The sequence below is a fragment of the Glycine max genome, chromosome 15 (genome assembly GCF_000004515.6).
Source record: "Glycine max cultivar Williams 82 chromosome 15, Glycine_max_v4.0, whole genome shotgun sequence".
NCBI classification, from domain to species: domain Eukaryota; kingdom Viridiplantae; phylum Streptophyta; class Magnoliopsida; order Fabales; family Fabaceae; genus Glycine; species Glycine max.
In genome coordinates, this window is record NC_038251.2 from 596,743 (window position 1) to 618,139 (window position 21,397).

At 31.1% G+C, this 21,397-nt stretch overlaps 3 protein-coding genes across 3 annotated transcripts; 2 read left to right on the top strand and 1 right to left on the bottom strand.

Annotated features, from left to right (window-relative positions):
- Positions 1-308: 308 nt before the first annotated feature.
- Positions 309-3,351, bottom strand: LOC100819540 (PTI1-like tyrosine-protein kinase At3g15890). The gene is made up of 4 exons (XM_003545805.5): positions 2,925-3,351; positions 2,317-2,464; positions 1,287-1,549; positions 309-1,209 (listed from the first exon to the last, which is right to left on the bottom strand). Exons 1-4 carry the CDS (start codon positions 2,966-2,968, stop codon positions 561-563), a joined length of 1,104 nt encoding a protein of 367 aa, XP_003545853.1. The 5' UTR covers positions 2,969-3,351; the 3' UTR covers positions 309-560.
- Positions 3,352-10,775: 7,424 nt separating this feature from the next.
- On the top strand, positions 10,776-13,183 carry LOC100785689 (SNF1-related protein kinase regulatory subunit gamma-like PV42a). Its single transcript, XM_003545818.5, has 3 exons — positions 10,776-11,482; positions 11,973-12,339; positions 12,675-13,183. Exons 1-3 carry the CDS (start codon positions 10,953-10,955, stop codon positions 13,017-13,019), a joined length of 1,242 nt encoding a protein of 413 aa, XP_003545866.2. The 5' UTR covers positions 10,776-10,952; the 3' UTR covers positions 13,020-13,183.
- Positions 13,184-18,601: 5,418 nt separating this feature from the next.
- On the top strand, positions 18,602-20,407 carry LOC100814937 (pseudo histidine-containing phosphotransfer protein 6). The gene is made up of 5 exons (XM_003546877.5): positions 18,602-18,900; positions 19,016-19,146; positions 19,415-19,549; positions 19,849-19,921; positions 20,043-20,407. Exons 1-5 carry the CDS (start codon positions 18,832-18,834, stop codon positions 20,097-20,099), a joined length of 465 nt encoding a protein of 154 aa, XP_003546925.1. The 5' UTR covers positions 18,602-18,831; the 3' UTR covers positions 20,100-20,407.
- The last annotated feature ends 990 nt before the right edge of the window (positions 20,408-21,397 follow it).

Below are 21,397 nucleotides of genomic sequence, written 5' to 3' on the forward strand. Positions count from 1 at the left end.
GGAGTGTTATCATCGACCCAAAAGAAAAAGGTGATAAAGAGATCATATATGACGATTATATATATATATATATAATCAAATTAATAATTTATGAATTTATTGAAAATTTAGGATCTCAATATTTATTATTAACTTGGCCGTACCTTCCCTTATTTTTGCTTAATGGCATCAATTTCAACTTTAAGTATGGGACACTATTTAGGACCTTACAGCCTGGACAAAGGCTCTGCAAGCGTCCACGTTTAATAAATTATACTATACCCCGCGAAAAGGAAGTTTTTCCAAACAATTAAAAAAAGAAATCACAATTTTTGAAAACTTCACAATCTGTATTTAACATCAAATTCCTAGTTTCAGACTTTCAGCAATTCTGCATGATTCATAACCACATTCATAGTGTGGCAAGTAGAAACATGCATGCAGCAACTTCTATAATGAATAGGCACCCAGTCTTTCTCTGCACAAGTAATAAAAATAGTAATACAAAAAAAGCAATCCTGCAGGTTCACAATCAATCTGTATAGCATATCAAATCCATAGTTCCATTTCTTTTGCAGAGTTTATGGCTCAGTATTCTCTTCCAACTCAGGTTTTGATTCCTTGTCTTCTGAGATGAAATCTGAACTGCCTTCAGCAGCAACGGTCCCATCATCAGTATGTCCTACAGCTGGAGGGTTCTTAAAGAGTTCATTATTTTCCAGTTGGGCTAACTTATCTTTGGATTCTCCCTTCAGTAGCTCTACCACCTCAAGTATGGTGGGTCTCTTCTCTGGCTGACTCTGAACACATAAGAGAGCAGTTAAAACTACTCTTTTAAGCTCTTCCTCCGCATAGTTACCCTCAAGTTTTGGATCTGCTAGTTCACTGAATTTCTTCTCACAAGCCAATGGCAGTGCCCAGTCATTTATTGATCGCTTCACCGCAGAACTAAGTTTCTCAAGTGGTTTTTTGCCACTAGCAAGTTCTAGAAGGAGAATTCCAAAACTGTAGACATCACAACTCTCATTTGCTTTACCTAACATAGCATATTCTGGTGCAAGGTAGCCTAGGGTGCCTTTAACTCTCGTAGTCACATGTGTTGCCCCATCAGGGATCAACTTGGCAAAACCAAAATCAGCAACCTGTGCCTGAAAATCCGAATCCAACAACACGTTGCTTGCCTTGATATCTCTGTGGATGATATGTGGCATTGACTGGTTGTGGAGATATCTGAAAGTAATTAAATTTTAGTATTAACGTAATGATAGAGGCAGAAGAGTATAAGGAAAAGAGATGTTAGCACTCACCCAATTCCCTCAGCAGACCCAATTGCGATATTCATCCGCCGGTTCCAATCAAGAAGGGATTCTGCTGAGTGCTGTCCATGAAGATGAGAGAGCAGGCTCAAATTAGGCATATAATCATAAACAATTAACCGTTCCTGACCTTCAGCACAATAGCCACGTAGACTGAGAAGATTCTTGTGTCGTACTCTAGCCAATATCTCAACTTCAACAGCAAATTCCATGTCTGCTTTGTTGCTCCAAACTTTCAATCTTTTCACTGCAATCTGCATATGTACACAGATCAACATACATAGAATTGCAAGCAGCCATCACGAATAGATATTGGAAAAAGGAAAAAAGGTTACTGTGCCAGCCATCAGCAAATTTTACAAAAAGGTTCATTTTACAGGTACCAGCTAAAATGTTTTTATCAGAGGTTTTTGCAGCATTAGACGCTGAAACTTTTGACCATTTGTTTTATAAATTGCATTATAAGGTTAAATCTTTACTTATAAGTCAAGAACCATCCATTAGCAATAACCATCATAGCTCAGTAGTAAATTAAGGGGAAAAAAATACCAAGAAGGCAGCGAAGAGATAAAGTTGTTTTATGTCCAGTCACCAATCATTACAAGTCTTTTGTACTTGCATTGAAGGATTGCTGCAATAGAAAAAAACAGAGCCAGAGGAGATACCGGATGTAGATTATTTTTCCTTTCTATACCTAATTTGATTGAGAAAAAAAAAATCTTCCACACAAATCTCTCATAACCTGATCCTTATCAGTGTTACATGATAAAGCCATCACAACTAGAGTCATTTAAGATTCCATAAGATTTTTTTTTTTTTTTTGAGATGTTTCAATCTGTCAAAGAAAGTAGATCTCAATACGACACTAAGATATCAACTGGCTACAATATTTGGAGACTTATATTAACCATTACAAAGAACACATCAATAGTAATCAAACCTAGAATGATCAAGAATACCCATAAATCGAAGCTGATTTGGTAAGATGAACAGAGAATAAAAAAGCAAAGTATAGTCCTACTTGCGATCCATCCCAGAGCTGGCCCCAGTACACACTGCCGAATCCCCCTTCGCCGAGCTTGTTATCATAGTTGAAATTATTTGTAGCGGAGTGTAATTCCTTCAAAGAAAACACCCGCCATGGAGGTTGTTTCTTCCCTCGTCCTTTGCTGCATTGAAAGGGACTAATATTAACTATTCCATTCAAAAAAAGCGTAGCCGACATAACAGTTTGAATCTAAAACTGTACTTTGAAAACTCTTCAGGTCTGTAATCAATGAAGCAGGCAACTTTCGTAAACCCAGAACGATTAACCTTGCATTTTATGTTAATTAAGTCATAAGAAAAAACCCAATCTAACAATTTCCCCTCTTTATTTTCCCTTGGAGACTTCACCTACCAAACTAACCTTTACTAGTCTTGTTGCACAGATAAGCTTGACATAATACCTAGAATTTGAGCTAAACCAGAATCTAAAACCCTCTCCTATAATTAGTTTCTCTCAAAAAATAAAATAAAATAAGTACAAAATCTGAAAGTGATGTGAGTGAGGTAAATATGTCATATCTGATCCAAACAATAATAATGATAAAATTATATGAAGTAGAGACTAATGAAGCATTGTCATACCGATCCGAACTATTTCCGCAACAAAAAATTGGGCAAAAAGCCATAACCTTCCCACCCCCACCGTCTCTGCAACTGAGCCTTCTCAATCGACCAGACAAAAATGAAAAAAAAATTGAAACTTGAAGTTGACCCACCAACCCAAATCAAGCGCTCCACTGAGAAAGCCGTTACTTTGTAATATTCTGTTACTAGCGACAAAAACGTTGGGAGAAGAGAAACTGAATACAAGCTAAGCTTTTATGGGATGTTCTGCAAACGGTTTGTTATGTGAAACTGAAAGCCCAAAAGAAAAAGAAAAGTGAGAAAAACCGGTTATTATTGTTTGATCGAGTTGAGTAGATGAGAATGATGGTGTGTAAGCGAAGTCTTCTTTCTTCTTCCAGCTGGTTGCACATTTCAAAACAGAAGAAACACGCACGTGGGGTCCATTTTTCTTTTTCTTTTTCCTTTTATTTATAATAAATCCTTTTTTTTTGTCAATAGAAGGTAGTAAAAAATAATGAACATAAAGTAAAATAAAAAAATAAAAACAAATGAATTCAAATAATTTTTTACAATATATATATGACAATAAATATTTGCATCACAGATATGAAAAGTTACGAAGAAATATATTGATATCTAAATAATATGATAAACATTCGCATAGTAAAAAAAATTAATGTATAAAATTATACATACAGAAATAATTTTTTACTATAATTTCTCATATATTTTATACTTAAATTTAATTTTAATATATATTTTTCGCTCCGCATAACGTACGGTTCATTGACACTAGTTACTGTACATTACAAGGGAATTTGTTTAAGGGAATTCCCTTAACTTTGTACAGTACTATTTGATATTATTATATCAAAAGAAGTAGCAAGACAAGAATAATGGATTTAGTATTATGAAGTGTGCCTTGGGGTAGGATCAATGAGAAAGCCATGATCAGATAACATTATAAAATAATAATAGTATAAATGTTCCTTCCATAGGATATGTAAGACACGATTAATGGATTTAGTAATTATATGAAGTGTGCCTCGTGGCTTAGGATTAGAGCGAACGACACGATAAAATCAACCAATGATGTCTTTTGAAAGTCGGTGTATTGAAGGCATTGCAAAACTATTCCTTCAACCGAGTGGTTCTGAGTCCTACAGGTAAAATAATACTATCAAATGCTCACTTATAATTTAGTTATAATGATACACTGGGTAGTACTTCAAGCTCAAGCAAGTCAAATGAGGGTGAGTACATACTGCAGAACTCATTAATGTTGCGGAAACTTTTATTACGAAATTTTTTATGACTGAATCATGAATGGAATTTGTTGATGGAATAAACCCTTAGTAAATTGAATTCAAGCAATCAGCATCTTCGTGATTGATTACTTTTAACTTCATAAGAATCATAGGTAAAAGTTTGTACTTTATTGTAAAACTGTTGGAGAAACCTCACATACATTATTATAAGGCAAGATTGCTAAACGTATTTGTTATTAAAAGATAGGGAATCCCCATAATAACATATCATCAGTAAATTATGGTATTAGTAAACTTTTTCTTAATACTATATATAAGTGAAGTTTACAATACATCTAATCCAAAATAATCTCAAGGCATTTAAGTTTATATAAATGTGTTTTTTTTTCTTCATGAATATATTTTTTTAAACATATATAATTTGGTTCAAACAACGCCGCTTGAATATTAAATATGAACACCATGCATCATATTAATTGTGAGAGATTGATTCTTTTTACTAGACCTAATACAATGATAATTATTTTAGGAATTTGGGTCACCGAGGACAAGGAAGCTAACTTTCTTTTCTTTTCTTATGAGACAGGGGGGCTAACTAGTAGTTACTTGTATTTTATTTTTTATTTTTTTTTATCAAAAGTCAAGAATACATTTGTAAACTTTGAATTGTACATAGGTTTGTCAATGCCTAACACTAGTTAATTTATGAGTCTTTTTCACTTATATATTTTTCAATCAGCAGAAAACAACTAATAAATTATATAAACATCAAATATAGTTCTTCCTATTTATATGTTAACTTACTTATTCATGTCTATCATTAACGTAAGACGTCTTTATTCCTATTTGTTTTTCCAACAGTTCTTTTCAGTTCAATTTTATCGTTAAACTATAGTTAATAAACAAATTATTCAACAACCAATCATTCATTACCTTGTAAACGATAAAATTTTGCTTGAATAATCTCATAAGATGACCTTGTCAATATTTCATATTGATAATTTAGATATTAATTTCCACTGGTTGGAGTGTTGGACAATACTTGCTTGTTGGCGGCGCTTTTCCACTGTACGTTGACAGGTAAAGTCAAGTGATACATAGTTGTCTTTGTTCTGCACTTTCGTTTAGATGCGTAAGCATACATAGAAAAAAAAATTGGCAGCTATAATTTGTCACACTGCTTGTTAGAGAATAAAAAGATAAATAAACATATATGTAGGCATACAGATAGGAAGTTGTAGAACACTAATGAAATTTTTTTCCTTCACATGCTACAAAAGGACATAAACTTCTTTTAAAAAGAACTTAGCTACTCCTTGCTCCTTAAGTCCTCTACATGGAAAAACTAATATATGATTTGATTATACAATTCTGATAACTATATTTTTTAATTAATATTTTTTCATCAATATATTATATAGAGATTGAGCAAACCATAAAATGTTAGATTTTAATCCTTCTTATTTTAATTTTTTTTATGCATTAAGTAAAAAATTCACATGTATATATTCTAGAACAATTTACCAAAAATTTTAAAATCTACAACATGTCAAATTTCAAGGATACTTGTTTTTCCATAAATGCAAGAATTTATGGTTAATTTCCCATTTAAGCATTTTTCGCAACAAATGTTATGAATAATGATCATATACAAAATTATTAGGATCGGTCTAATAATTAAAAGTTAATTGATTAATATGCCTGAGATCTTAGATTTTAATTTTAGTGTGATCATTAACTGTAACACAATAAAAGATACTTTAATTACTAAACTACAACAACAATATTATAACATTTAGAAATTTTGTTAGGTTACATGAGATTGGATAAATAATTTGACCTTATTTGCGGGTTTTGTTCAGTGTGACAGGTGAAGGTGGCACTGTTTCAAGGCATTGTATGCTATATCTATATAATATGATTTTCCTAACTAGGTAGGCCTATGATGATTCAATGATTGTTGTCAGGGATGCGAGTTGTCCTCTAAGACATGCTGAAATGAGTTGTCCTACAATTTTTTAAACTAGTTGCCTTGACCTGTAGCAGACTTATACCGTTTAATAATTCAAATCAAAACCAAATATTTCATCCATCAAACCCTTCAACAAAAATTATCCTAGGTAAAACGAAAATCATTTTTCTAAACTGTATATATCACCGTGCCATGCAAGTATGAATCAAAACACTTTCTCCTTAATGTCTAAAGATAGAAGTTAACTGAAAATTTATAAGTTAACTCTTATAAAATTAAAGTATTTGATAAAATTAATTAATAAAGGTTAAATGATATATTTAATATTTTTAATATTTGAATTTTATTTCTAATAATTTATCATTTTAAATGGTAAAATTAAAATAAATACTAAGAAATATTGATGAAGATTAACGAGTTAACTATGGTGTATATGTAATAATAAGGATTTTTTCATACATCAAACAAAAAAGATAAGAGAATTTTTAAATTAAATAAAAAAGTAAAATAAAATTTTAAATAAAATAATAAAAATAAAATTGACAAGAAGAAAAAAATTAACAACTTGTAAGTTAGCTATTTTTTCATAAATTATTTCAAATAGTTTTGATAAAATAAATAAGTTTATTTTATATAGGCATGTTAAACATAAGCCATCCAGAAAAATTACACCTAAATAATTGCATATAAGATTTTTCCAACGTGAACCCCAAGTTACAATAATTTCCTTCAGCATTCATTTCATTACACTGGACCAGAAAGCAAATGAATATCACATCACATTTGCGCGGTTTCTCTCATCTCGACATTATTTTCTGTATATCCACACACCGATTACGCCATCAACTTCCTCATGTACACCCACAACATGCGTACCAAAAATTATTTAAAGCATATACATCAACTCTACCCAGCTTTAATTTGCTTATTCTTCCTTCGTTATCATATCTCTGTTCAGGTGTTTTTTACTTACTTATTTATTTTGCTTCGGATCTTTATTCAAGCATACTATCTCTCATTTACATTTTTCTATACACGAGGCAATTTCAGCATACCATTGAATATAAAAAAACCAATTCGTATATTTCAATTCTTTTAATGAAAAATCGTTATTTAACTTTTTTATAAATTGAGGTGTATAGTTAAGTTGAGGAAAAGAGTTTGATTTATTTATTTTTACTTGAATAATTAATTGATCGATTTCTTATTAAATTTTTTTTATCAATAACAGATTTTATGTTATTCAATAATCGAAAGGTAATAATAGCAGACAGGTAAACAAAGGAACACTAGAAACTAGTATTTACTCTTTATGAGATATTGGATGCACTAATAAAGTTGTTTTTCCTTCCTCAGATTGGTTTGAATATTTACAAGTAGCTAGTCCCACTGAGCATGATGTAAGTATGTGACGTGAGACGTTGTTGTTGGCAGCCGAAACTGATAGCAAAGTCCCCAATTATTATTCATCCTCCAAACCATGGACCAGCCCACTAAGCCCATTATCATTCAGCCTCAGTCCACTCAGGCTTCCCAAACCCATCATCGGGTATGGTAGTCGAGCCCATTGGGATTCTTTTCAGAATCAAGGAGCTGTAATTACAACTTTCTTTTAACATAAACTTTTGTACATAAATTTTGCTGTAACAACAGTAATACACACGTTCTGTTAAATGGCAAACGTGCCACACTGCTCTAATTAAAAATTTCTTTATTAGGAGGAGCATAAAGATAAATCGAAGGGGTGGAATATTTTTTTCCCCTTAATTTATTTTCCAAAAGAAAACAATGTAAGAATATCATGGTATAAAAAATAATGTATAATATAGTTATCGTAAAACATCAAATGCAAAGTTTAATATTTTTTTCAGTGTTCATGGGCCTCTATCCTCTTCCAATACATTTTCTGATTCCTTCTCTTCTATTCTGACTTTGAGATGAAGTTTGAACTTCCTTCACTATGCCGATATTCCCCACCAGGCCTCCATACAAGAAAACCTTATCTTTTTGGACTCTTCCTGTTTGAAATATAAAAATGTTCATTAATTATAAAAAAAATTGACTATATATAAAGGGAAACTGATTTAATAAAGCTGCCCGTATATGTATACGTCATTAAGTATTATAAAACTAATATCAAAATCTGATGCTTATATATATAATCGATAGAATTTAAAAAAAAAAAAAACAATACAAGAATTCGATAAAGGTGTCGGCATAACATGGGCCTTAAATTGATGAGTCATTTAATATACAATCACAGATGGCAAGAGCACAACGTGCATATCTCACAAGAACAGTGACGGATCTGATTCGAGACTAGTGGGACAATTAATCAATTTAATAAATAAATTTAATAATAATTATCATATTCATGAACAAATACAAATATTAAACATATAATTAAAGTGAGAAAATGAGATGGTGAGTTTAAACACCTAAAAATAAGAAATATAAATATAAAATTTTAAGATAAATATTTATAATTTTATTAAACTAAGAGCATATATTTATTTATTTTCACATTAAAATAGGTTAAAGGATTCAAATATATAAGATTATGAGGTGTAAAATATAAAATTTTAAAATAAATATATATAATTTTATTAAAATGAAAAATAAGTGTAAATCTTCGCTGCACAGAACTACACGTATAATCACTCATAAAAAGAAAAGGAATTATTTAAATATACTCATTTACACGACAGTACATATCCATTCCCTGAGAATTATCCTAAAGAAAAGTATAGACTTACGTTATAAATACATACACAACAAGAAATATCATCATAATAATCACTTGCCCTATAATGAACGAGTCTACCATTCATGAATTAATTAAAATTACTAATAACTCGTATTATTAAAAATGTGCCAAAGGTTACTGTTTTCACCTATGATTTTTTTAACTATATAATTATGTAAGTAAAGATGTACTAGAATTAGCTTAAGCACGTTCTCATTATTTGCTGCTATATATAATCTGCAAACAACATTGGATGAAGACTTTATTAGGCAATTAAGTGAAGTTGTTTGCTTACGTCCGTAGACTGTGAACAAAGTATGCCTTTCAAACAAGGATTTCGAGGTATCTATAAACCAAGTTAAAGTAGACGTTAACCCATACCGAACATTGGTTTTGCATACATACTGTACGGTCTTAAAGTGCATATTTAACGCTTGCATGTGTGAGATAAAAGTACACATAAAAAGTATGTAATGCACTCAACTCGTGGTTCACCTTTTAGCTCAAAAATGACTTAAATGCTAAACAGAAAGCTATATATAGAAAAATAATCGTGCTACAATTTTAGTTGCAACTTCTCTTATTAATGTATTAATTCTAGGTGACTCGTGGGAGACTGTTAGTTAGAACTTTGTTAATCTATCATCCCTTTTTCGTTTTTTCTCCTCTTAATGTGAACCCAGGTCTAATTAAAATTAGTGTTAGTTTACATTGTATTGAACAATATCATCAGTACGTATGTGTTGTCCTAAATGATAGTAATAAAAATAAAGGCATAAAGGCAAATAAAATATCTTGGAAGTACTTGCATCATATATTGCTAGTAGAAGAATAACCGGGTTTGCTCAGCATATATAATAATTCCAATGTCTCTCTTGAAACATTCCTAGTGATAACGTCTACTATATGATTGGCTTAATTGCAAGCTAACTTGTTTTATGACAAAGGATATGATATATCTTCAATATTATAATTAGTTACACCACTAAATGTCATGATCGATAATGACGTTCTTACTAAACTATCATGAAAACATGTTTTATTTCTATTTTTCGTGGATTGCTTTTGGCATGCATAATGAATTAATTTAGGTTCAAAACCTAAAGCTGCGCTCTGCTAGCCGCGTTTGTTGAAAGCTCAATATGTTTAAACTTTTAAAATAGTTAGTTAACAATACAATAATATAAGGTTAATTGTACTTTTTTTTCGCCCATCGTTGACGTTTTTGTAAATTTTCAGTAAATTATTGTCACATTTTATCATTCAACTTTCAAAATTTTATCCATCCTGTTATTTTTCATATTTTCCTGCCTACATTTTAAAATTGTGTATTTTACTATTTAATTTAAAAAAATGATTAATTATAATATTACAGGAAATAATTAGTGTATAATTGTTTCAACTTAACTAAAGATCTCAAATTTAAATCCTATATACACAATTGTGTTAAGTATTTAGAAGAAAAATTTTACATTTTAATAATTCTACTTCACTCAACAAAATTGTCTTTAACAAAAAAAAAATACCTGTGATCTTAAATAAAAAAAATATTATAGGACACAAAATGTGCTAAATTTTGAAAATCAAGTGACAATGCACGAAATTTTAAAAGTTGAGGGATCAAATGTGATTTTTTTTTAGTTTTGTAATAAAATTTGCAAAAGTGTGGAAGATGATTGCATAAAAAGTTCAATCAAGCCTACTTTTTTATATTTTGAAGCATTAATGGAAGTACTTGCAATATATATTGAATTACAGAAACATAAATATAGTTTACACCGACGCAAAAATGTGGTGCTGAAAAGTATATGGGACGTAAGTATACCAAAAAACAATACAAAAATTCGATAATAAAGTTGTCGGCATAACATGGGCCTTAATTTGATGAGTCATGTAATATACAAACACAGACGGCAAGAGCAGAACGTGCATGCACAACATTGCATATCTCACAAGACTACACGTATAATCACTCATCAAAAGAAAGGAATTAATTAGAGCCAAAACATTGATATATATCCAAACCACTGCTTTCCTAAAATGCTTACATATCTTTGATGCTGGCTCTGTGTTTTCCCATCAGTACACATCTTTGCACCAAGAAGCATTTGTTAGTTTTTTGCGATCAAAGTAAAATCAAAGCTATGCAGGAGGCGAAGCTCGGTGGCGAAATCAACATGCAACGCAGTGGAAGTATGCAACTAAAGGAGAAGAAGGTGAGGGATTTGATGGTGGACAAGAAGAGGCTAGTGGAGGTGCCGTACATGGCGTCGCTGGCCCACACAATGACTACACTGGTAGCGAACAAGGTTGTGGCGGTGCCGGTGGCTGCGCCGCCGGGGAAATGGATCGGAGCCGGAGGTTCCATGATCGTGGAGTCTGATAAGCAAACCGGAGACGTACGGAAGCACTACATAGGGATGGTGACTATGCTTGACATTGTGGCCCACATCGCTGGTGATGACCATTTGGGTGGTGGCGATGATATCACCAAAGACCTTGATCAAAAGATGTCTGACCCTGTCTCCTCCGTCATTGGCCACTCCTTTGAAGGTCTTACCTTGTGGACTCTCAATCCTAATACCAGGTTATTTAACTAACTTGTCATCAACCTTATTCATTTCCTACACAGCATATCCAAAGAATCTTTCTTTGGTATTACGACTTTTAGGATTTTCTTACAAATACTATAAAGTTGTCTCAATAACACTCAGCATAGTGTAATATACAATACAATGTTTCATATTATTAGCGTATTTTTAATCTTCATGAGCTGTGGTTGTAAATTGTTAACCAAACCAATAAAAAATGATGGTATATATAACTTTATATATTTACCTGATCTGATATTATCATATTAGTAAGATGTGTTGGCAGACACATTTTAAGTGGGGAAACCTAAAATTATTTGCTTGACACAAAAAATCAATTTATTCTTTTAATTGCAATTTTTTATCGGACAAATATTAATGATTAGTTTTGTTCGTTTTTACAGCACAAGGATCGGATCTGCACCTGCTATGTTTCAGTTTCCTTCTTTCTTAACCATCTTACCAATCTTATACCTTATGTGTTAGTCTGCTAGATTGTATGGAAGTGTTGAGCAAAGGGGTGCATCGTGCTATGGTACCGGTAGATGGGCAGGCGGAGAACATGTCAGCTGGGGTGGAACTTGTAGAGTCTGCTTCCAGCTACCAAATGCTGACTCAGATGGATGTGCTTAGGTTCTTGCATGATCGTGCTGGTGAAGCTGATCGTGAACTGCAGAGCATTCTCTCTCGTTCTGTTCAAGATTTGGGGGCCGACACTGAACAGATTTATGCCATCACTGACCGCACAAAACTCGTGGATGCCATTAAGTGCTTAAAGGCCGCTATGTTAAATGCTGTTCCTATTGTTAGAGCCTCTGATGTCGGTCAAGATGATCACAAGCAGCATATAAATGCAAGTCTCTCATTAATTCTGGATCTCCATGCCCTTTTGGCCTTCTTCTATCATAACAAGGATCTTGCTAACTAAGTTCCTAATTAGTTAAGGAACTAAAAAGGAAAAATATGAAGAGCGTAAAAAAGAGATTATGAACAATTATTTCTATCTCCTAATAATTAAAATCATTCATATATCTTAAGTTGCCTAACCAATACCCTAAAATTTTCCGTCTTTATACCTTTAGTTCCTTACCTAATATTCTTAGGCACTTGTTAACATTTGTCTAACAATCTAATAATATTGTTATCTTATATTCCTTCCTAATTTTGGTATCACGTACGATTTTGCAGGGCAGATGCAGGAAGCTTATTGGTACATTTTCTGCAACTGATTTGAGGGGATGCCACGTAGCCACGCTGAAATCATGGTTGGGAATAAGTGCACTAGCATTCACTGAAGAAGTTGCATCGAGTCCTTTGTACACAGAATCGGACACCCAGATCAATAGAAGGGAGCTTGTCACTTGCTTTGCCGAATCACCCTTGTCTGAGGTGATTGAAAAGGCAGTGACTAGGCATGTTCATCGAGTTTGGGTGGTGGATCATGAAGGTTTGCTCGTGGGGGTTGTTTCACTTACAGATGTAATTAGAGTTACAAGACATTCTATGCTATCATCAGATTCTGATGATCTGTAACAAGCTCAGTTTCATGCCCAGTTGGAGCTTTGCTTAATCTGTCATGAGAACTGAGCATTTTGGAAAATTAGTAAAATAGGTCTGTTGCTACATGTATGGTGTGATCCTAAAGAATATCTATAGATATTAATATACACTATACAGTAGTACTCCTTTGGACTCAATCGATGTTAGTTGCACGTTCCATGTTTCGTTGGTAACATCTTGTTTATGAAACATTGAGAAAATTACTGGCTGCATAATAATGCACAAATGTTACATATGAAAAGTGTTTGACTCAAGTGGAATATGCTTTACTTAGTGATTCTAAATTTTGATTGGAGTCAAGCCATTTATGGGTCAGGCACAGTCCTCGGGCAAAACTGAAGGTCAGAAGGTGGTTCATACCTATTCCACCAAGTCATGTGCAAACTGTGATGATATTATTGAGATGAAAAGATTGAATATCGATGAAACTATGACATATTAGTATTATCGAGATGAGAAATTGGATGTCCAATTAGGATGCAGTGAGGGAGAATGCTCATGCAAAAATCATGGGGGAGGAGAAAAAGTCTTCTCAGTTAATTCCCTCAATAAATAAATATATTCTTAGTAGCTATCACAGTTGTGCATTAACATCTTATGAATAACTCTCATTCTGATCCTCAGCTTGTAAATGGAAATAAATTTTTACAATTCACAATTTTATTTTGTAATACTCTCTTCTATGGAGAGTTATATCAGATAAGAATAAAAAAATTAAAAAAATTGAATAATATATAAGTGAAAAGGAGGACCTGTAAATTTAATGTCTTATGTAAAATGTGGTTTAATGTGTCTTATATATTTTATGTAAAATACGGTTTAATGTGTCTTATATATTTTATGTAAAATGTGGTATAAAATTTATTTGAATGGATTATTAATTTTTTATTATTTTAAATTTTTAATTGATCGACATTAAATGTGGTGAGAAGAAGGCTTGCTAAATAGTATTGAAAATTAATAATATTTATTAGATGACATTAAATTAAATGTGGTGAGAAGAAGGCTTGCTAAATAGTATTGAAAATTAATAATATTTATTAGATGACATTAAATGTGAATTTTAATATGACTATAAATGTTAAAAATTTATTTATTTCGTTTATATATCCTTTTCGCGACATCCCTTTAAATTTTTAACATATTACAAAGGACTAAAATTAAATTTGATCAAAAGTATAAAAATTAAAAACATATTTTACCTTAAATGATAAGCATATACTACCTTAAATATTAGTAATTTTATGAATTTTTTATATTTCACACAGATATAATCATAAAAAGCTTGAGAGTTAACACATATATAATCACAAAAAGCTTGAGAGTTATCGTGGCTTAATTAAATATCATAATATTATCGGAACATTAATATGATAAAGTACATAAATCAACAAGTGCAAGAGGGTCTGAATGAGGCAACAACTCAACAGATTCTTGGAAAGACTAAACAAAAAGGGAAAGAAAGGGAGTGGGTATCTGGTATACAAAAGGTACTATAACACCATGTAATTAAAAGCTTAGAAGACAACAACCTCGAGCATCGAAACCACCAGCTCTTCCTTTCCTTTGCAACTCAATCACCATATGCCCTAAACAAACAAGTTAATACTATAATTTATTCCCTCTGTCTCAAAATGGTTCTGCTTTTAGTTTTTGAAAAAAAAATCTAAATTGATTGATATTTTCATTTTTTAATTAAATATTTAAACATCTATTTTAATTTTGTCATCTAATAAATATTATTATCTTGAAATACTTAATAATACACTTATTAAAAATAAAATAAGTATATTTTAATAAAATTATTTTATAATAAATATTAATACTTATTCTGTTGAAATATTTATTTTCTTAATCTTTGAGAAAAAAAATGTTAAACAACAATTATTTTGAAATGAAGAGAATAGTGTAATATTTGGAAATGAAGAGTAAAAGAATGACAATATTTTAACTTTAAACTCCTAGAGAACAAAAACTCATTTAGAATTTCGAAAACCAAAAAGGAAATGAAACAAAAATCATATAATAAAGACAGGACAAAAGGCATATATTGGTTGTTGGAACGAATGGAATAATGGTCACTGTAAATAAGCACGGGAGAGCAAAAAGTTGGCTCGATTATGAAGTCTATGGACTACAGTTAATTAAGTATCGTTTATAATTTTAACTATAACATTGGTATAGTCGCCTCAAAAGTACTTCCCCTAAACTGCAATTTTAAGATGCTTTATTTATCAGGCCTGCTTACGTCAATACAAAGCATGCTTCCATCTATACATATGAGCATTATAACAAAGGTATTGCTACGTTAATCTTTTCTTGTGATGGAGTACAATATTGGTACATGAGGATTTACAGTCCACCTAATCACTTGACCCAAAATTATACACATGAACTCTTGGCGCCTTAACTAGTTTTATTTGAAAGCCTTAAACAAAAATTAATATATATAAATATAAATCCTTGAAAGCATGCAATACCAAATAATATATAGGATTTATATGATGTATCTTTTTAAAGATACTCACAAGAATATATATCCATTCCCTGAGAATTATCCTAAAGAAAAAGTGTAGACGTACGTATTCCATCTTTAGATTCACATATAAGTAAAAATAATAATTTTTTGATTACTTATGAAAATTAGTTGAAATTATTTAATTTTATTAATCTTAAATATAATATAATATTATTTTAAAATATTTTTTCTTAGAATTAAATATCATAAATAAAATCCGTAAAAATAAAATTATAATTAAATGCAAAATATTTTTAAAAATAATATTATTAAATAATAATAAAATTAATTTATTTATTTATATTTAAATTCAAGACATAAAATAATTTTTTTTACTTATATATAAGTAGTTACTCTATAAATATATACATAACAACACATATTACTATCATAATCATGTGCCATATACACTCGTAGTAATTATGTAAGTAATATTAGCTTAAGTTCTCATTATTAGCTGTTATAATCTGACTGCAAACAACATTGGATGAAGACTTTATTAGGCAATTAAGTAGTTTGCTTACGTCAGTAGACTATGAACAAAGTATGCCTTTCAGGCAAGGATTTCGAGGTATCTATAATTAATCAATTAACATGCATGCTTCTCAGTACTAGTACTATACTAAACCAAGTTAAAGTAGACGTTAACCCATACCGAAGATTGGTTTTGCATTCACACTGTACGGTTATTAAAGTGCATATTTAACGCTTGCATGCGTGAGATAAAAGTAAACATAATAAGTAGACTAAGTAGTCATTCTTGCTCTAAACACCTATAAATTTGTTTTTAAAAAATAAAAATAAAAATTTTAATTTTTGAAAGTAAAAAAATTCGATAAATTTATTTCTCTGTTAATTTTTATCTATTATCATTAATAAAATAATTTATATGACAAAAAAAACTAAAATATTACAAAAATAATTATCAATAAATAAGTTTTTTTTTTTTCAAGTGCTGCCACATTTGCTGTTTAGGCCATCAATCAGTTAAAAGTCTACCCCATTTCATGTTCTCCAGAACAAAGTTTCCCGTTCATAAGTTGCACAAACTTTTCAATACACCACCTGTCACCCACAAACTTGTTTAATAGCAGTAGCCACCATCACCTTAGCTATCCTCTGTGTCCAGACCCAGACTTCAAGCCAACCACAGTCCAGGCTTTTATTTAGTCAGGTGGGTGAAGGTGTTTTTTCCCTCGATCGGAGAACACTGATATTTTAATTAATTGAATTAAAAATTAATCTTATTTGTTATGATTATCATTAATTAAACAAAATTTTACACATGAAAAAAATGAATACAATTTTTTTTCTAAATAAAACGTTTTTTAAATGCAGTTAGACCTTACATTAATACATTAATCTTATAGGTGGGTGAAGATTTGATTATAATGAAAAAATAATATTTAAATTTTGTCCATTATTGTCACCTTTTCATTGTTTTCTCCTCTAAAACAAGATGAGTGAAAGAAAAAAAATGAATTAAGCCAGCGAAATAAGAGAAAGGGGGAGCATAGAGTGTGAAGTTGGCAGCTAAAAGCCTAACACTACATGTTAGTTTATACATTGTAGGTAAACTATATACAGCTGTAGTATAAAAATTACACATTGTTAGTTTTTTTTTCTTACTGAAAATAAATTAATTTGTATTTTCAATTGAGCTTTTCATTACAATTATACATAAAAGGTCATTAAAATTAAATATATTTTTATTATTAAAATTTGAAGATAAATACTAACAATACACACTTTCATCCCATCATTAATTAAAATTTATTTACAATCATATAATTATATAATCTCACTACTCTTATTTAACCAGCTTCCACGTATGATTGTAAAGTTTGCAACAAATTTTAACCAACATCAAATGTTTCATCCCATCTCAAATATATAAGTTATAAAAACTAATTTTCATTGATAAAATATATTAGTTAATTTTATTTTTTTATTCATAAAAATAAAAAAAATAAGTATAGAACCAAATAAACTAAATCCCAGGAGTGGGTGCAGAGAGTTGCAGGGAGGAGAGAGGCGCACGCGAAGGGAGGGGATCAGAACAGAAAAGAAGGTGAGGAATTGTAACCCTAAAACACCACCGCGCCTTGGCCTGGGGGCATGTATTGTAGAAATGTGGTCCGGTAGGGTAGATACCCCACATTCACCTCGATTACTCCCACTCTACTGCATGCCTCCTTCCTTCTTTATTTAACACCCACAGGCCACAGGTCACAGGTATATACTACTAACACTAACTTTTAACTACTTTTAATTAGTATTTTTTTTATGTAGTGTCGGTATTAAATGTTTATTTATTTATTACTTCATATTTTTTTATAAGATTTAATATATTAAGCTAATTTATCAAAATTATAGAAACAAGTTAATTTAGTTATTTATCATTTTTTAAATTAAGACCTCATATTTAAGGAAATTTTTGAGAAAAAATATTTTTGGTCCATGTTCTTCCACTTAAATTTAGTTTTGGTTTCTATAGTAATTTCATCCCAATAAATTTAGTCCTTTAACTTTAAAAAATAAATGGATTTAATTTATGTTTAAATTTTTAATATTTAATGATGATTTTTTTATCGTCCAAAGTTGAAATCAGGTTAAGTTTACATATTTTTTAAAGTGAGAAGACTAGATTAATTCTTATGAGAAGTATTGGATAGAAAATTTAATTTGATTTTTATAATATTAATGTTAATAGCTAAATTAACTTATAAATTAATTAATTGAGATTTATAAAAAAGACTAAAATTGTATTATACTGTACTCGTATCATAATTCTAACATGATTTTAATTTTGAAGTAAGTATTTTTTTATTTATTAATTAATATCTTAACCAATATTCTAATCATAACTACTGGTATTAATTAAAATAAAAAAAGAGAACTTTTTAACTATCTTTATTTTATTTTTGAATTCCTTAATCATGATTCTGAAAAGTACAAAGAGTTATAAATTTCTGTTGTGTGGCTGTTCGTCCTCGTGGAATGCTTTAAATAGGAGTATTAGCATTCCCGTGACAGCAATAGAAGCTGCAGGAACACATAACCCGATAGAAAGAAAGAAACTTTAGGGGTGTGTGTGACATTATAAGTCTCCATTGTTCCCTCTTGTAACGTTCTTGGCGTAATTAATTAGTACTAGTCGTTACCCTTATTAATAGAGTACGTACTACACTGCTAGCTCTGTTCATTTGGTGTGGTTGCCTAATCTGAGTGTTTAATCAGTTAGCCAAAACGGGTCTCCCTCTGTGGATGCTTGGTTTCGGTGCGGACCTCTTGTGGGCCGACATGAACCGTCTACTCGCCTTTCTTTTCCACCAGGTAATTAAGTTCTGCTATAGCTTCTGCTGCTACTTTATAAGTATATATATAGACGAGTTTACGTATGTGGAGTATGTTAATAATTACATGCCTATGCATGCATGCATGCATTCAGGGAGTGTTGGATGAGCAATTTTTGCAGCTTCAACAGCTGCAAGATGAGGCCTCCCCTAACTTCGTCTCTGAGGTCGTCAACATTTATTTCCACGAGTCCGAGAAGCTACTCACCAATCTCAGAGGATTGCTGTAATTAATTATTTTTCTTTTTTTTATTCTTACATTTGGATTAATATATTATAGACAAATCCTAATTAATGTCTTTTAAAACATTAGTTAAGAATTAAAATAAGATTTTTTTTATTAAAATACGTAAAATTACATTGTTGATAATTTTTTTTTATACTTTCACATGATTTTTACAATGAATAATTTTTTAACTAATGCCCTAAGTAGTGCACAAGACTTCAATACTATATGTTGCCACTTAATTAATTGTATGCATGATTAATTGCAGAATGGAAAGGGAGTACAAGAAAATGGGGATCCATTTGAATCAGTTCATGGGTAGCAGCTCAAGCATTGGTGCCAAGAGAGTCACAAACGTCTGTGCTGCCTTTCGTGCTGCTACTGACCAGAGCAACCGTGCTGGGTATAGATACCTAACTTCCTCTCAAAATTCGTGCATATCTCCACTCTTTTTACTTTTTATCAACCCAACAAATGAAAAAAAGAAAATGCTTTTCAGTGTTTGCCTTGCCCGAACCCTCACTAAAACGTCTACAAAATTTAAAAAGTTTATTCATTTGTTACAATGTAACATCTCAACAATACAAATTGTATATTTGATGGCATCATATCTCGTAAAAATTCTCAAAAAGTAAGGTGATTAATTAGTGTATTTATTTATTATTGCAAGCTAACTGCAATTATCCACGTGCCAAATTGCAGATGCTTGCGAGCGTTGGAGATGCTGGAGCATGAATATTGCTATCTCAAGAACAAATTGCATGAACTGTTCCAAGTAATGTTGCATTGCATTTAATTAATTAAGCTAACTAGTCATATGCTACAACATTTTCATTATTATGATTAAGAATTTAACACTAATTTACAATACCGTATATTTATATGGTTATGTACAGATAGAGCAGCAACGTGCTTTGGTAGCAGGAGTGAGATACCCTGTGCAGAATCAATAATGCAAATGAGACCGAATTGGTAGAATAAAGATCTCGATCGATGATTTGTTTTCCCTTTTCCTTTCCTTTTTCTTCTCCTTTGTGGCTAAAGGCACGCCTTTTGTAGTTGTTTTAGAGACAAATTACCAAGCTATATATGCATACCTAGGTTATGTACGTAGGGAATAGAACAAGCTAGGGATGAGGATGATCACTGCCTCAGGTATTTTGAATTCTCCTGTAAATAGTGGTATCATGCTCTTCTTGCGGCATGCTTTGCTGTAAGTCGTTTAGTTAACTTTTGAATAAAAATTGATTGGTTCCTAGTTGATTTTATGTTCTTCATATAGGAAATTGCCTTTGTGTCGTATGAACACTACATACTCCTCTAGTTACCAAATTTCTCTCATTTTTTAACTAATAATCGAATCATCAATTATATAAAAACATTTCTTTGAAAATTAAAATCTTCGTTCAGACAACTTCCGTACTATTCAAACATTAATATAATACTGGTTCTATATTGTCTCTGTTTTTATTTTGAATAGAGAAAGGATGGGAAGAAAGCGGATTAATTAATAGGGAATAGAATGGCAAATGATTAAACTCATATGTCGTAGGGTAAAAAAAAAAAGAGAATTTTTTCCTCAATTTTTTTGTCACCGGAACCCATGTATATGCCCTTCTATAGTTAGCTTCCATTGGAATCCCAAAAAACTTAAACAATATGTTTAGACAGAGAATCTTAACTGAGAAAAGTAATTTGTTCCAGAGAATTTAAATTTTTTTAATCTAAAATTCATTATTTTGATGTTTTTTCATGAAGAATTTAAATTTTTGAAATTTTAAAACAGAATTTTAATCAACTAAAAACGTAGAATTTTAATTTTCTTCTAAAAGGTGAGAAATTGAAATTTCTCTTCTTGATTGAAGAACATTTCAAAACATTTGTGTAAAACCTTCATCCTTTCTTCCACAGTTCCTAAAATCCCATTCTAGGACTCACGACTCTTCCCTCACACCGATGATCTTCTTCTTCAAAAAATATTGTCTGAGCTAGCGTCGATTGAGTGCAGACATAGGGGGATACGTAGAATTGCACCCATCAGTCAGGGGAGCAGTCTTCGCTGCCTATCACGCGGTGGAGGTGCTCGCCGACGCAGAGAGCTTGGACCATGCCTTGCGTCGTTGACTGAATGGTCGGATATGGTAGTGTACGTTGTCGTGTGCTGATTCCCCTACGACTTCCCATGCCGCATCAATATTCTTCTTTTTAGAAGTACACCAATCATATATTTTCTTCTCTTTGTATTCATTTT

What these genes read in the sequence shown, in the direction of transcription:
- LOC100785689 (XM_003545818.5), top strand. Translation starts at nt 10,953, where the DNA reads ATGCTGGCTCTGTGTTTTCCCATCAGTACACATCTTTGCACCAAGAAG. An exon ending in ACTCTCAATCCTAATACCAG is followed by an intron (nt 11,483 to 11,972) that starts GTTATTTAACTA and finishes CTTATGTGTTAG; the next exon opens with TCTGCTAGATTGTATGGAAG. An exon ending in ATCACAAGCAGCATATAAAT is followed by an intron (nt 12,340 to 12,674) that starts GCAAGTCTCTCA and finishes ACGATTTTGCAG; the next exon opens with GGCAGATGCAGGAAGCTTAT.
- LOC100814937 (XM_003546877.5), top strand. Translation starts at nt 18,832, where the DNA reads ATGCTTGGTTTCGGTGCGGACCTCTTGTGGGCCGACATGAACCGTCTA. An exon ending in TCGCCTTTCTTTTCCACCAG is followed by an intron (nt 18,901 to 19,015) that starts GTAATTAAGTTC and finishes GCATGCATTCAG; the next exon opens with GGAGTGTTGGATGAGCAATT. An exon ending in ACCAATCTCAGAGGATTGCT is followed by an intron (nt 19,147 to 19,414) that starts GTAATTAATTAT and finishes GATTAATTGCAG; the next exon opens with AATGGAAAGGGAGTACAAGA.
- LOC100819540 (XM_003545805.5), bottom strand. Translation starts at nt 2,968, where the DNA reads ATGGCTTTTTGCCCAATTTTTTGTTGCGGAAATAGTTCGGATCG. An exon ending in TGCGGAAATAGTTCGGATCG is followed by an intron (nt 2,465 to 2,924) that starts GTATGACAATGC and finishes CTTTCAATGCAG; the next exon opens with CAAAGGACGAGGGAAGAAAC. An exon ending in GGGTCTGCTGAGGGAATTGG is followed by an intron (nt 1,210 to 1,286) that starts GTGAGTGCTAAC and finishes AATTACTTTCAG; the next exon opens with ATATCTCCACAACCAGTCAA.